The sequence below is a fragment of the Ceratotherium simum genome, chromosome 6, assembly GCF_057802395.1.
Source record: "Ceratotherium simum simum isolate JZ-2026a chromosome 6, ASM5780239v1, whole genome shotgun sequence".
Classification (NCBI taxonomy): domain Eukaryota; kingdom Metazoa; phylum Chordata; class Mammalia; order Perissodactyla; family Rhinocerotidae; genus Ceratotherium; species Ceratotherium simum.
In genome coordinates, this window is record NC_141905.1 from 79708874 (window position 1) to 79722059 (window position 13186).

General features: G+C 34.6%; 1 protein-coding gene across 6 annotated transcripts in view; it reads right to left on the bottom strand.

Annotated features, from left to right (window-relative positions):
* The window catches only part of ATE1 (arginyltransferase 1), a 181783-nt gene that overhangs the window by 97892 nt on the left and 70705 nt on the right, over positions 1-13186 (bottom strand). For all 6 annotated transcript variants that reach the window (XM_004428140.3, XM_014785809.2, XM_014785808.2 and 3 more), the window contains 2 exons: positions 5621-5802; positions 1639-1738 (listed from right to left, as the gene is read on the bottom strand). In XM_004428140.3, the coding sequence (XP_004428197.1) occupies positions 1639-1738; positions 5621-5802 (282 nt within the window). The remainder of the gene's footprint in view (positions 1-1638; positions 1739-5620; positions 5803-13186) is intronic.

Consider the following 13186-nt stretch of genomic DNA (forward strand, 5'->3'; position numbering starts at 1 on the left):
TATAAAAAAATATTGAGAGACAACTGGGCAAATATGAACACTGACTAGATATAGGACAATATTTAGAAATATTGTTAATACTTTTGAGGTATGATGATGAGAATGTGGTTATTTTTTCAAAGTGCTTTTATCTTTTAGCAATACATACTAAAATATGTACAGATGAAATGATATCCTAGATTTATTCCAAAATAATTCAAAAGATGATGGAGGTGGGAATCGGGACATCTGAAGGAACAGATGAAATAAGATGTACTAATAATCACTGAAGCTGAGTAATGGGTACACAGCAGTTCAATCACACTTTTCAAGTTGGCTTATGTTTTAAAAGTTCCCATAATTTAAAAAAATAATAATTTTACATAGGAATATACTTATATTTTTTGATTTACACATGCCATGCTCTTGGCTCTGAAACTGGCAGACTCCCAACTGTCTAAATACCTTAGACTAGCTTTCACAGTCCTTTGCCTGCCCTTTTTTATATGAATATGTCATGGGCACGGTCACCTCTGAATCCTTATACGCTCCTTCTCCTTGAAATGTGTTTCCCCATCATACCTACTCTTTTCTTGGGTCTCTCCTCCCTTTTAGTTAAACCTTTTCCTCTTCCACACCTTGTGTAGTAAACCCCACTGCCTCCTACGTCCTTACCAGACCACTGTACTGACCTGGTTCTACGAAAAATACCCCAGTCGTCACCTAGATTACAAGTTTTAAGAGGAAGATTCACATTTACATCTTTTCGCATCTTCAGAGCTAAAGCAGTGCTCTCACTGGAGCAGAGGAGTTTGGTTACTGTTGTTACGGTGGGCGGGATGTAGGGAGTCTGCTCCTTTACACTGCTCTATACTTTCCAGAGTTTTTACAGCGGGATATTAATACTTAGAAAACATCCAAGAGTTTCATTAAAGAGAATCATAAAAGGTAAAACCTTTTTTTTAAAAGGGAAATTCTGAAATATACTTAAATCTCACAATAATATAAAGAATTACAAAGCAAGAGCAGTAGAGGCTATGGTTCTCACTACAGAAAGCTTCATTTCTGAGGCAGCAAAGACATTTCCTTAATTAACCCATTTGTCCCCCATTCAAAGCTCCAAATCCCATGCCATGAGACAAAAATCATATTAAGGATTCATTTTTCTATAATGAAAACCTTACAAGCATTTGCAAATATTATACTGTTGAAAATATCTCACTGCTTGCATGGAGCTCAAGTTTTTCTGGACTGTGACTGGGTCCAGAGGAAACAAAGCCACAACAAAATGGAAGGAGAAGGAATGGAGGGCGGGGGTAGGGTTACAATGTATCCGGAGAAGGCAGATTTCTTAGTGGATATACTGTGCTACCCCAAGTAAGTAGGGCCCCACTGAAAGTTCCAGAATAGCTGGGATTTCTAAATATCCAGTTTCTTTCTAGATATTAACCTATATTGAACAAATATTAAGTGCCTATGTGTCAGGCACTGTTCTAGGCAACGAACAAGCTAGAGTCTATGAAAAGTTTAAGACATATTTTAAAATAATTCATGATTTACATTAGAAATGTATGAGCAAGTTAATATGATGAGAAACTATGAAAGTACTAATTTTTATAACCTGAATCTATAGCAGACACATGTGAAAATCAACTTTACCTTATATTTCATCTTAGGACATGAATGAATGTAGAAACCCATATAATAATAGCTGAGTTGAGATGTTTTCTCATGAAGTTGCCTAGTAAACGCAATTTCTCTGCCAAAAGAAGAAGAAAAATGAAGGTACAGTTAAGTCCAGTTCCAATATTCAAAGTACTATGTAATTTGATGACAAATATTTGATAAAATCTGATATTAAGCAATCAAAAAAAATCTAAGTGTTGGAAGACAATTTTAAAAACACTGTAAAATTATTTTTTTAAAGAGACATCCAAAAAACTCTAGATTATTTTGAACAAATGCATCTAAGTTCAGATTTTATACTTTATTGAGCACAGTAGTTGATCTGAACTTCAAGTAACATAAAATTAAAGAGGTCTGTTAAATACAGTTTCTTGTTGTTATTCATTATCCCCTGGAGTTCTCAAAGACTGGATTTATCAGGTTATAAACAGTACAGCAAATTTTAGAAACCTAAAGGCCAACAAATTTCAGGAAGAATAACTATTATTAACGACCATATACACACAAACATTTTCAACTGTATATAACATCTAGATGTTGCTTTAATATTTATTTTCCCTAAAACTAAAGACGGGGAAACATCATTTTATCTCACCCCTTTTTCTCTATTTGTTGGCATAGGCAAGGATTAACTGAACAAAAAAGCTGTCAGCAATGCCTATGCTTGAAGTGGTTTTAATTTGTATCTGGATAAATCTGGGCACAGAATTTCATCCTACTTCCCCAACTGTATGACTTGGCTGTGTTTTGAGAGTTTTAAGCAAAACTTCAGTACATTTCTGAAGTATGAGAAAAATTGTTTGTTTTTATGTTTGTTTCTTGAAGGTTTTCTTTAATTTCTTTCTTCTTTTTTTTAGTAGCAATAGATGCTTGAAATTCAAGGAGAAATTCATTTTTTAAAGGAATAGTCTATGCCTTTTGAAAGTTCAAATTTAAATCATTGAAAGGTTGTTTAAAATTTATCCTTAAAATAAAAGTATTTCTAAATTCAAGCAGAGTGAACATTATTAGGCTATAACAGAATAAATTCTACTCTTCCTAGAACTAACCCACTTGCAAGGTTCAAACAGAGGAAGAATGCACTAATACAACAAATGGGACCACCCAACTCTGACGAGGACTGCCCTGCCACAATGGCACTCCTTCACTTGGCCCTGCTCATCTCAGTTTACTGCAACACCACTCCACTCCCCCAGGTGTTCAGGCCCCAAACCTATGAGTCATCCTTAATTGTTCTTTTCCCCACACCCCCACATCCAAGCCATCCACAAGTCTAGCTGGCTTTATCTCCAAAATATACCCTGAATCTGACCACTTCTCACCACCTCCACCTCAGATATCCTGGTCCAAGCCACCATTATGGCTCCCCTAGACAATGGCAGTGGCCCCTCAATTGGTTTTCCTGTTTCCACTCTTGCCCCTCCATAACCCCACAGAGCAGTCTCAGTAGTCTTTTACAATATTAATCAGATCAGGTAACCTCCCCAAACCCTTCCCCCTCGCACTGGGTTGGTATCACACTTAAGATAAAATCCAACCTCCCTACCATGACCTACAAGCCCTGTTCATCTGCCTCCCCTCACCAACGCCACCTGCCTCTCTGCCCTCCTTGCATAACTCTGTCTACATCCTACCTCACATCCTAAGACCTTCCTTCTCTTTATTCCGACCACCTCAGGGTGCTTGGACTGACATCTTTACCTGGACTTCTACCCTCAGATTTTTACATAGCCGGCTCCTTTTCTTCTTTCTTAGCTCCTCAAATGTCACCTGTTCAGAGACGTCTTTCCTGACCACCCTATATAAAAAGGGCCTTATGTCTACCATCATGATTTTATTTTAGTCACAGAGCAATGGAGTATCCAACCTTATGTGGTCAGTTTTCTAATTTACTGTCTGCTTTCACAAAGCTGGAAACCCTGTCTGTCTTATTCATCTCTATGAATGGTACCAGGACACAGACTGTGCTCAAATAAACATCTGTTAAACAAATTAATTACATTTCTAAAATTCACCTTGCTAAAAAAGAAAAGTAAATAAATGCCATGCTCATGATCCCCAATTCAAACATTTTTTAAATATGCAGACTAGATTACATAAAAATCTACAGTGATTACAGATTAAAATATTAAAACTATATTGATAAGAAATAGAGGAAAAACAACCCAAACAGGTTTCACCAAAATACATTAAAATCAATAATGGAATTGGCAACTTGCAACCTACTCTCCTCAATTTTGCTTTGAAATGTAAATCTCCTGGCTGCCTTTCTTCTTCTATAAACTCAGCAACTTGTATTCTCAAGAGCACTGAGAGGAAGTGACAAGACTCCCATGCAGTGCCCATCTCCCCAATCTCAAATGACAACAACTTTCATGCTCTCAGCCTCCTCTGCTACTTCCTCACAGCTCTCCAACTCTAGAATTTTTCCAAAGATATACCAAGCAATAAGTAGAACTCTTTCTAATTTTCCTGGGAATTGATTATTTACTATCTCAAACACAGTAGAATTTCTAAACTCTCTCTTAGTTTATTGAGACATGTAATGACATTTCATACACAGGCTAGGATTTATTATGTAGGAATAAGTATCAGTCAATATTTATCTGAGAAGTATAGAAAAAAATCCATAGCTACACATTGTAAAGTAATAGATATAAAAATAAAACAAGAAAGAAAATGGTAATAATTTCAAAGTATTGACCGATTTTGGTACAAAGAAAATGTATCTTTTCTGAAATAAATATACACTTCAAAAGATACAAAATGTGAATGCTTTAACTTAATTTATCAGTCCCAACTTCAGTGACATCATCAAGAGTCATAAATATTTTAATTAGTTTACATAAAATGCAAAATACGTAAGAAAAATAAAAGACTATTACAAAGATCAGTTGTAAACATTGTATAAATGTGAATTTGTTATAACTTGGCATGAAGAGAGAGGTCAGGTTGAAAATACCAAGATAGAGAACTTCTTTATATTGTGGGCCATTGAAACACATAAAAAAATCAATTATGGACCAGATAAAAAAAAAATCAAATGATGATTAAAGAAAAATATCAACTCTTCTACTTTTATAAGTCAGAAGAAAGCATATATACAATAAATAAAATAAATAATATCAAAGCATATATTTCACCATGATGTGAAAATGTGACCATCAGACAAAAAGACTGGGAAAAGTAAAAAAAAATGACACAATGATAAAGAGGGAGAAAAAGGGAGACTCAAGCTCCAGACAAATAATAGAAAAATAATTCTCAATCTTCCTTCCCTCCTCTGCCACATCTACACACAAATAAATAGGAATAAAAATAGAAACAAATATTTTCATGGAATAAGACCCCAATCTTTTTACCATTATGATAATGCACCTAAAAATATTTGTGCTGTGTTGCAAATATTTGCAGCCATGGACATAAAAGAGAAATCATCTTTTGGTGAGGGTCACAGAGTCAAGCGGACAGTCAGGGACTGTCCCCAGTCGTATTCTATATATTTTAGATAACTGTATTTCTTCCAACAGACACACATTGCTTTAAGTCACTTATACCAGATTCATTTAACCTTTAATTAATTATGAAAAAATATATATATTAGCAATGACAAGAAAAAATCTATAAAGAATATAACATTTATGGAACATTAAGTGGTTCTGTTGCAGAGCTTACATAAATGCATAAACTAAACAACAAAAGCATCCCACAAATACAATGACTTCCCATACACTAGACTAGAATGGATACCTTAAAAAGCTAGGGAATTACCATCAGACATTGGCTTCAGTTCTAAAAGTGGTATTTCTAAATATCAATATATAAGAGACTACTATAGCAAAAAATTACTATTTTTATCAAACAGGATTTCTACTGTTATATGATGAAACATTATCAAATATGGAATTATTTGAAGTTTTATATGACCCATTACAACTGTCAAAAGCAATCTTACCGGAGTGCAGAGTAGACACCCAAAGACAGAAATGAATAATCAGGATCGTAGTACAAATATACAGATGATACACAGTATGGAAGGATGTCAATCACTCCCACAGCAACGATCTTTCCATCAAGCCAATACTGCTGGTGAAAGGAGCCATAACCACAATCTGGTCCACTAGGGGGATTCTCTGCCTGTGAAAAAGTAGACACACAAACATGAACAGTTTGTAACTTTTCTCTTTATATTAAAAATCTTAATAATTAACCTATTATACTTTTATTTTACTCAGATTAGTAAGTTCTAAAATTTCCTCTTGGTTGCCAGTATCTTCTGTAGTCACACCCTGTAAAACTTTTTACTTATAGAAACACTGACCAAACAAAAGGACGAAAAAGAAAATCAACAAGATTTTTTTTTTCAACTTATTTTAAAATTTGACAGTAGGAAATATCAATTTTACAGTATAATAACTGTTAAACTATATTTTTCTATTCTACACAAAAGTTGGGAAAGAAATGTGAATGAGAGAAAGATGGAGAACATAAAAGGAGGGGACTGGGTGAGAATAGAGAACTGTCCCCACACTGCCAGCTAGGCCTTGAACTATGACTACCCTGCACTGGTAAGGCATGTGATCCCATTATTTTTTCTAGGTAAGAGTTCCTATGTACATACACAGAGCTATGACATTTCTCCCTATTAGCTAAAGGAAAATAAAGTTATTTCCTTATCATTACCTTAATGTAACTGTAATCCCACAGAAATATGGAGATTTCAGAGTACAATCGTTTTTCTGTAGTTAGTTAGTTGAGTGATAGTTCTCATTTCAAGATCCAACATGATTTTAAATATAACTGTTGTGTAATGACAATTGTATAATGAAAACTATGAAGCAGCATAAAAAATGCTTTGCTAAAGACCAAATGGATGTTAGAGATTAACAAATTAAGTCATACAAAACTTGCAACAAAACTTATATATCATTTTCACACAGTTAAAATTACAGAGAATGTGTATGGAAAAAAAGCTAGAAGGGAATAAAGAAAAATAAAAAAGGCAGATTTGCTAATATAAAATCAGAAAAAGACATTACAAGATAGGAAATCTACAGATCAATATCTCATAAACATAAATGCAAAAATCCTTACCAAAATGTTAGCAAATCAAATCCAACAATGTATAAAAAGAATTATACACCATGACAAAGCGAGATTAATTCCAGGTATGCATGGCTGGTTCAACATTAGAAAAGTAATTTAAAAAAGAAAAGCAATTAATGCAACCCACTATAAAAACAGGCTAAAAGAAAAAATCATATGATCATATCAATTAATGCAGAAAACGCATTTGACAAAATCCAACATCCATTCGTGACTAAAAACTCTCAACTAGAAATAGAAGGGAACCTCATCAACTTGATAAAGAATGTACACAAAAAATCTACAGCTGACATTATACTTAATGGTAAGAAGCTGGATTCTTTTCCCCCTAAGATTGGGATGAAGGCAATGATATCCTCTCAACATTCCTATTCAACACCATACTAGAAATCCTAGCCAGTGTAATAAGACAAGAAAAGGATATAAAAGGTATACATACAGATTGGGAAGGAAAAAAATAAAACTCTCTTTGTTCACAAATGACATGACTTACTATATATAAAATCACAAAGAATCAACAACAACAAAAAATGGAACTAATAAGCTATTATAGCAAGGTCACAGGATACAAGGTTAAAATACGAAAGTGAACTGTTTCCCTATATACCAGTAATGACTGGAATTTGAAATTAAAAACACAATACCTTTATAAAATCACCAAAAAAATTATATACCTAAGTATAATATGTACAGAATCTATACGTAGAAAACTACAAAACTCTGACAAAAGAAATCAAAGATGATGTAAATATATGGAAAAATTCTACACATTCATAGACTGAAAGACTCGATATTGCTAAGATGTCCATTCTTCCAAGTTGGGTCTACAGATTTAACGCAATCCCAATCAAAATCCTAACACATTATTTTGTGGATATTGACAAACTGATTCTAATGTTTATATGGAAAGGCAAAAGACCCAGAAAAGCCAACACAATATAGAAGAACAAAGTTGGAGGACTGACACTACCCAATGTCAAGATCTACCATAGAGGTACAATAATCAAGACAGTGTGATATTGGTGAAGAACAGACAAATAGAACAATGGAACAGAATAGAGAGCCCAGAAATAGACCGACATACAGTCAACTGACCTTTGACAAAGAAGCAAAGACAATTCAATAGAGAAAGGATAGCCTTTACAACAAATGGACAATTGAACATCCAAATGCAAAAACAGCAAAATCTAGACACAGACCTTACATCTTTAGAAAAAAATTAACTCAAAATGTATCGTATACCTAAGTGTAAAATGCAAAACTATAAAACTTCTAAAAGATAACATAGGAGAAAATCTAGGTGACCTTGGGTTTGGTTATGAGTTTTTAGATACAACACTAAAAGCACAATCCATGAAAGAAATAACTGATAAGCTGAACTTCAGTAATATTAGAAACTTCTTCTCTGCGAAAGACACTGTTTAGAGAATAAAAAGTTAAGCCACTCACTTGAGAATATCTTGCAAAACATATACCTGATAAAGGACTGGTATTCAAAAATACAAAAACTCTTAAAATTCAACAAGATAACAACTCATTTGAAAACCAGGCAAAATATGTGAGCAGACACCTCACCAAAAAAGATGTACAGATGGCAAATAAGCATATGAAAAGATACTCAACATCATTTGTTGTTACGAAATTAAAATTAAAAAAACAATGAGAGTATTGCACAACTTTTAAAATGGCCAAAATCCAAAAACCTGAATACCAAATGCTGGTGAGGATGCAGAGCAACAGGAACTCTCATTCAATGATGGTGGGAATGTAAAATGGTATGGACACTTCTGAGGACAGTTTGGGAGTTTTCTTTTACAAAGTTAAACATAGTCTTACCATACAAAACAGCAATCACACTCCTAGGCATTTATGCAGTTGTTTTGAAAATTTAGGTCACAAAAACCCAAAGGCCTGCATGCAAATGTTTATAATAGTTTTATTCAAAATTGCTCCAAACTGGAAGCAACCAAGATATTCTTCAATAGGTGATAAACAAACCGTGATACATCCATACAATAGAATATTATTCATCAATAAAAAGAAATAAGCTATCAAGCCACTCACAAAATGGAGAAACCTTAAATGCATATTGCTAAATAAAAGAAACCAGTCTGAAAATGCTACATACTGTATGATTCCAATTACATTCTGTAAAAGGCAAAACTATTGAGACAGTAAAGAGATCAGTGGTTGCCAAGAATGCGAGGGGAACGGGGAAGGATGAAGAGATGAAGCACAGGAGACTTTCAGGGTGAAACTATTCTGGATAATACTGTAGTAGCGGATATGTGACATTCTGCATTTGGTAAAACTCAAAGAACTTTACAACACAAAGAGTAAACCTTAATGTACGCAAAATAAAAGAAAAGCATTTGGTTAAGGGATCCCAGGAAGGAATGCAGATGGTGACAAAAGAATCTATTACAAATGTATGAAACAATCTTACTGAAAGAGGTTGGGGAGGGAAAGGTGCTAACTTAAGTAACTTTTGGGGTCAATAAGCATGAAGGAAAAAGGAAATCTGCTCATAAGCATTGTATTCTACCTGATAACGCTGTTTCCCATGAGGACTACAGGTTACAATTCTGATACTGATATACATGTATACTGGAATTGAATGATTAAGTAAATGGATGACGGATGGTGGGAAACAGGTTGCTCACTGTTGGAGTGGAAATTTACAGATAAGCAAGGGGACGAGGCTAGAATGATCCATGTGGTAATGGATTACAGTTGGAGACATGAGTCAGAATTCATGTTTAGCTTAATATAGTCATAGATGGTTATACACAGAAATATTTAAAGGTACATATATATTATAGATATGTTCATACAATACAAGGGTTAGTATACACACATATATTTCTTTGCTCTGTCAGATGAGAGGGCCTAAAAGAAATGATACCCTAGTTGCAAGAAGCTCATATAACACCCAGATCTTGGCTGCTAATATCCTTCTGTAACAAAAGGAACCAGGGCTGCTTGGAAAAATGGCTGATTCCAAGACTGAGGCAAGAAATATACAAGACGATCCTAGAGCATCTTGAAGTGCCAAAAGTAAGGAAGTACTTGAAAACCAAACACCAAAAACAAACACACATTGATGGAGCAAACACACACCAAAGGGGCAACAGGAAACTGAAAGAGCACCCAATGACCAAAGCTGTAGCAATTTGAGCAACAAAATAAAGGAGTATTGGATTGTAACCAAAGTATAAAATAAATATCTATGAGTCCATACTGATATACAGGATTGAATAAATGAGGAAGAAGAGACAAATCTCCCATGAAGAAGAATTCCAAAAAGTTTATGTAGATACTCTGCCCTAAAAGCAGGAGAGTATAACTCCCTACTATGTAAGTGTGGGCTGCACAGAGTGACTTCTTTCCAAAGAGTACAATACAGGAAGGGGTAAAAAAAGGTGACCAAGGTCAATAACAACAAACAAGAGGATTTAGTAAGGTGCTAGCAGTAACAGTGACTTCTAAAACTTCTATTGCTGTAGTTAAAATGTTTGGGCAATAAATACACCTTTAAACTTTTAACAGCTTCCACCAACTACAATAATAAATTATGTCAAACCCTGGTTTTAGCATTCACTGTCACATATAGCATTGCTCTTAAAAAAGTCATTACTATTTCCCTAGAAACAGATATAGTTTGAAGAAAAGAATAGGTAAACAAACAGAAGCATTAACCAAAAGGAAAAAGGAAACGATATTAACCTGTTATAACTACAACATCTGACTTGATACCAATACTCTAAATTGCTAATAGACTTGAAGCCCAATCACCTGTTTGAGAAACAGAAATGCTCCAACTATGTAATAAGAAATAAACAAATTCCTATATATTACTGAACTTCCTGAAATCCATTTTTTAAATGTAAGCCCTGGCTCATAAGAACGAAGCTCCCTGTCTTTAAAAATAATCGTGCAGGAGAGCAACCCCTGCAGTGACACAGACAGAGAAAAGCTGTCAGGTCATGATAGGTAGGGCGCGGAGCCTGTCAAACGTCAGAAAAAACCTCCAAGTCAAAAGTTAATTGGATGACTCTGAAATGAATCTAAGTTCTTCCATGATTTCAGTTTAGTGCGTCATTCTAGGACAAATTAACTGTGATGTGTGTACTTATTCATTCAAAAATGTATTTATCAAGGACATAAAAAGTATGAACTCAGTAAATATATTCTTAATAAATAACCAATATATTTTGTTAACCCTAAATATAAATCAGTCCTACTAGTTGTACCAGCTTTAAATATTTTTTCAAACCGCAATTACCTTCTCAGTTTCCAATTTTCATCATTTCTCTCATTCCCTGGACCTCCCATTTAATAACCTAATTCCATTTACTTCACTGGTTTGTTCTCCCATGAGTCCAGCCACGACCAATTTGTCCTACCACAGGCATTCTTCCCATCTCTTAATTCACGTGAAAGTTGGGGGTCTTCCCCTTCTGCAAAGCACTTTATATATAGATACATAGCATATTTATATATAGTGTGCACATATATATAGTGCCAAGCATTTTATATATAGAAATATAGCATATTTATATATAGATATGGGCTGGTTTATAATTACTTACAAAAGAATAAGCCACATAACTATCCACTCTGATCCCCAACACATCACAGATGAGGAAACCTGAAATCCAGGAGTCAGTGAAGCAATACAATGATCATAAAACCATGGGGTTATAAACTGACTCACAAACTGGCCTCCTAGCCCCTAGCTCAATGTTATTTTTACGGTATTATAGGAAAATCAGCTAACCAAATACATTTAAATAAACTCTCTTTTTGAATATCCATAGTATATCCAAGTCAGTAAATACAGCAACATGAAAAACAAGGTATTTCAATGCACGGTTTTTAAAAAAAATTTTTTTAAAACTTGTTTTGCTGTACTCCTTTTCTTTCCAACATGTTTTCTGACAATTAAAACATAAATGATTTCCTTTTCTCGCTTGTGGGGCCCTCACTGATCTAATCTCAAAAAACAGATTTCAAAAATGGAAGATGATCCAAGTAAAGGCAGATAAGAAGCTATTTTCCTAAAAGTACATCTGGTTGTCTTAGCACTACTGGTTAATAATGATCTGTTGTCCTCAATTTGGTTAGTAAGTCAATCAATACTTTCAAGTTTTCAACAGGTACCTGGCAACTGTGGAAAATGGGCTAGAGGTGAACCTGAGATACTGATTCTCTTGGCTCTCCTTGCAGCTGGAACCAAAAAAATTCAGTGTCTACATGTTTCCAATACCATAAACCGAACTGATTTAACTAACATGCCTGATATTTGTCTATATACACACACACACATCTGTTGAATCAGATCTATCCTTCCAACTAACATAAAACTGCCACAGTAGAATTTCTTTCCCTCAAACACAATCCCTTAATTCAAATTATTTAACACTTTAAACATGGAAAGAATATAGGAGTTTGAGGGACAAAGTATAGGAGAGAAAAACAGAAAGAACAATAATTAAATCTGTGAAATCAGCAGAACTCTTGGTATGGCTCCCCAGTCATTCAATAACATCCTTGAAACCTAGACTCATTGAATTTTATCATGCCATATGCTTCAATATGCTATTATTTGGACACCTGTTGATTACAAATGTGCAAATAAGTAGCAACCAGAAATTATCTTTATTGAAAATTTATATATTTAAATATCAGCTAACATAGATTTGTCACCCTCACCTCCACTAAGTCAGAAAGAGCCACATCTTAGAACAGTCCCTTCGCTTAATTCTCCAAGGGGCTCAGGCCCCCAGTATTAGAGAGGCCTCCCCAAGTCACTGACTACTCTCTATTTACTGCCTTGAGAATGCTAGTTCAATATTTGGGATTGTTGCATTTCTTTAACTTCTTACTTAGTTAAGGCCTTTTAATCGTTAATACTCTTTAACTGTCACTTACAAACACAGAAGGTTATATAATTACAGATTATGCAGGAAAATACACTATTTGGCAAAGGGAAAGTAACAAAGGTGCTGCCTCAATGACACAGTGTAAATTAGCGGCTCTCAAACTTCTTGGTCTTAAAATCCCTTCGCGCTTAGAAAAGTTATTGAAGACCCCAAAGAGTTTTTGCTTATTAGACTATATCTATAGATATTTATTGTATTAGATATTAAAACTGAGACGTTTAAAAGTAGGTAATTCACTTAAAAATAACAACAAACTCAGGCCAGCCCCGGTGGCCTAGTGGTTAAGTTCAGCACGCTCTGCTTCAGCAACCCAGGTTTGGTTCCTGGGCACAGACCTACACCACTACTCTATCAGTGGCCATGCTGTGGCGGCGGTTCACACACAAAATAGAGGAAGATTGGCAACAGATGTTAGTTCAGGGTGACTGTTCCTCAGCAAAAAAGAGGAAGACTAGTAACAGATGTTAGCT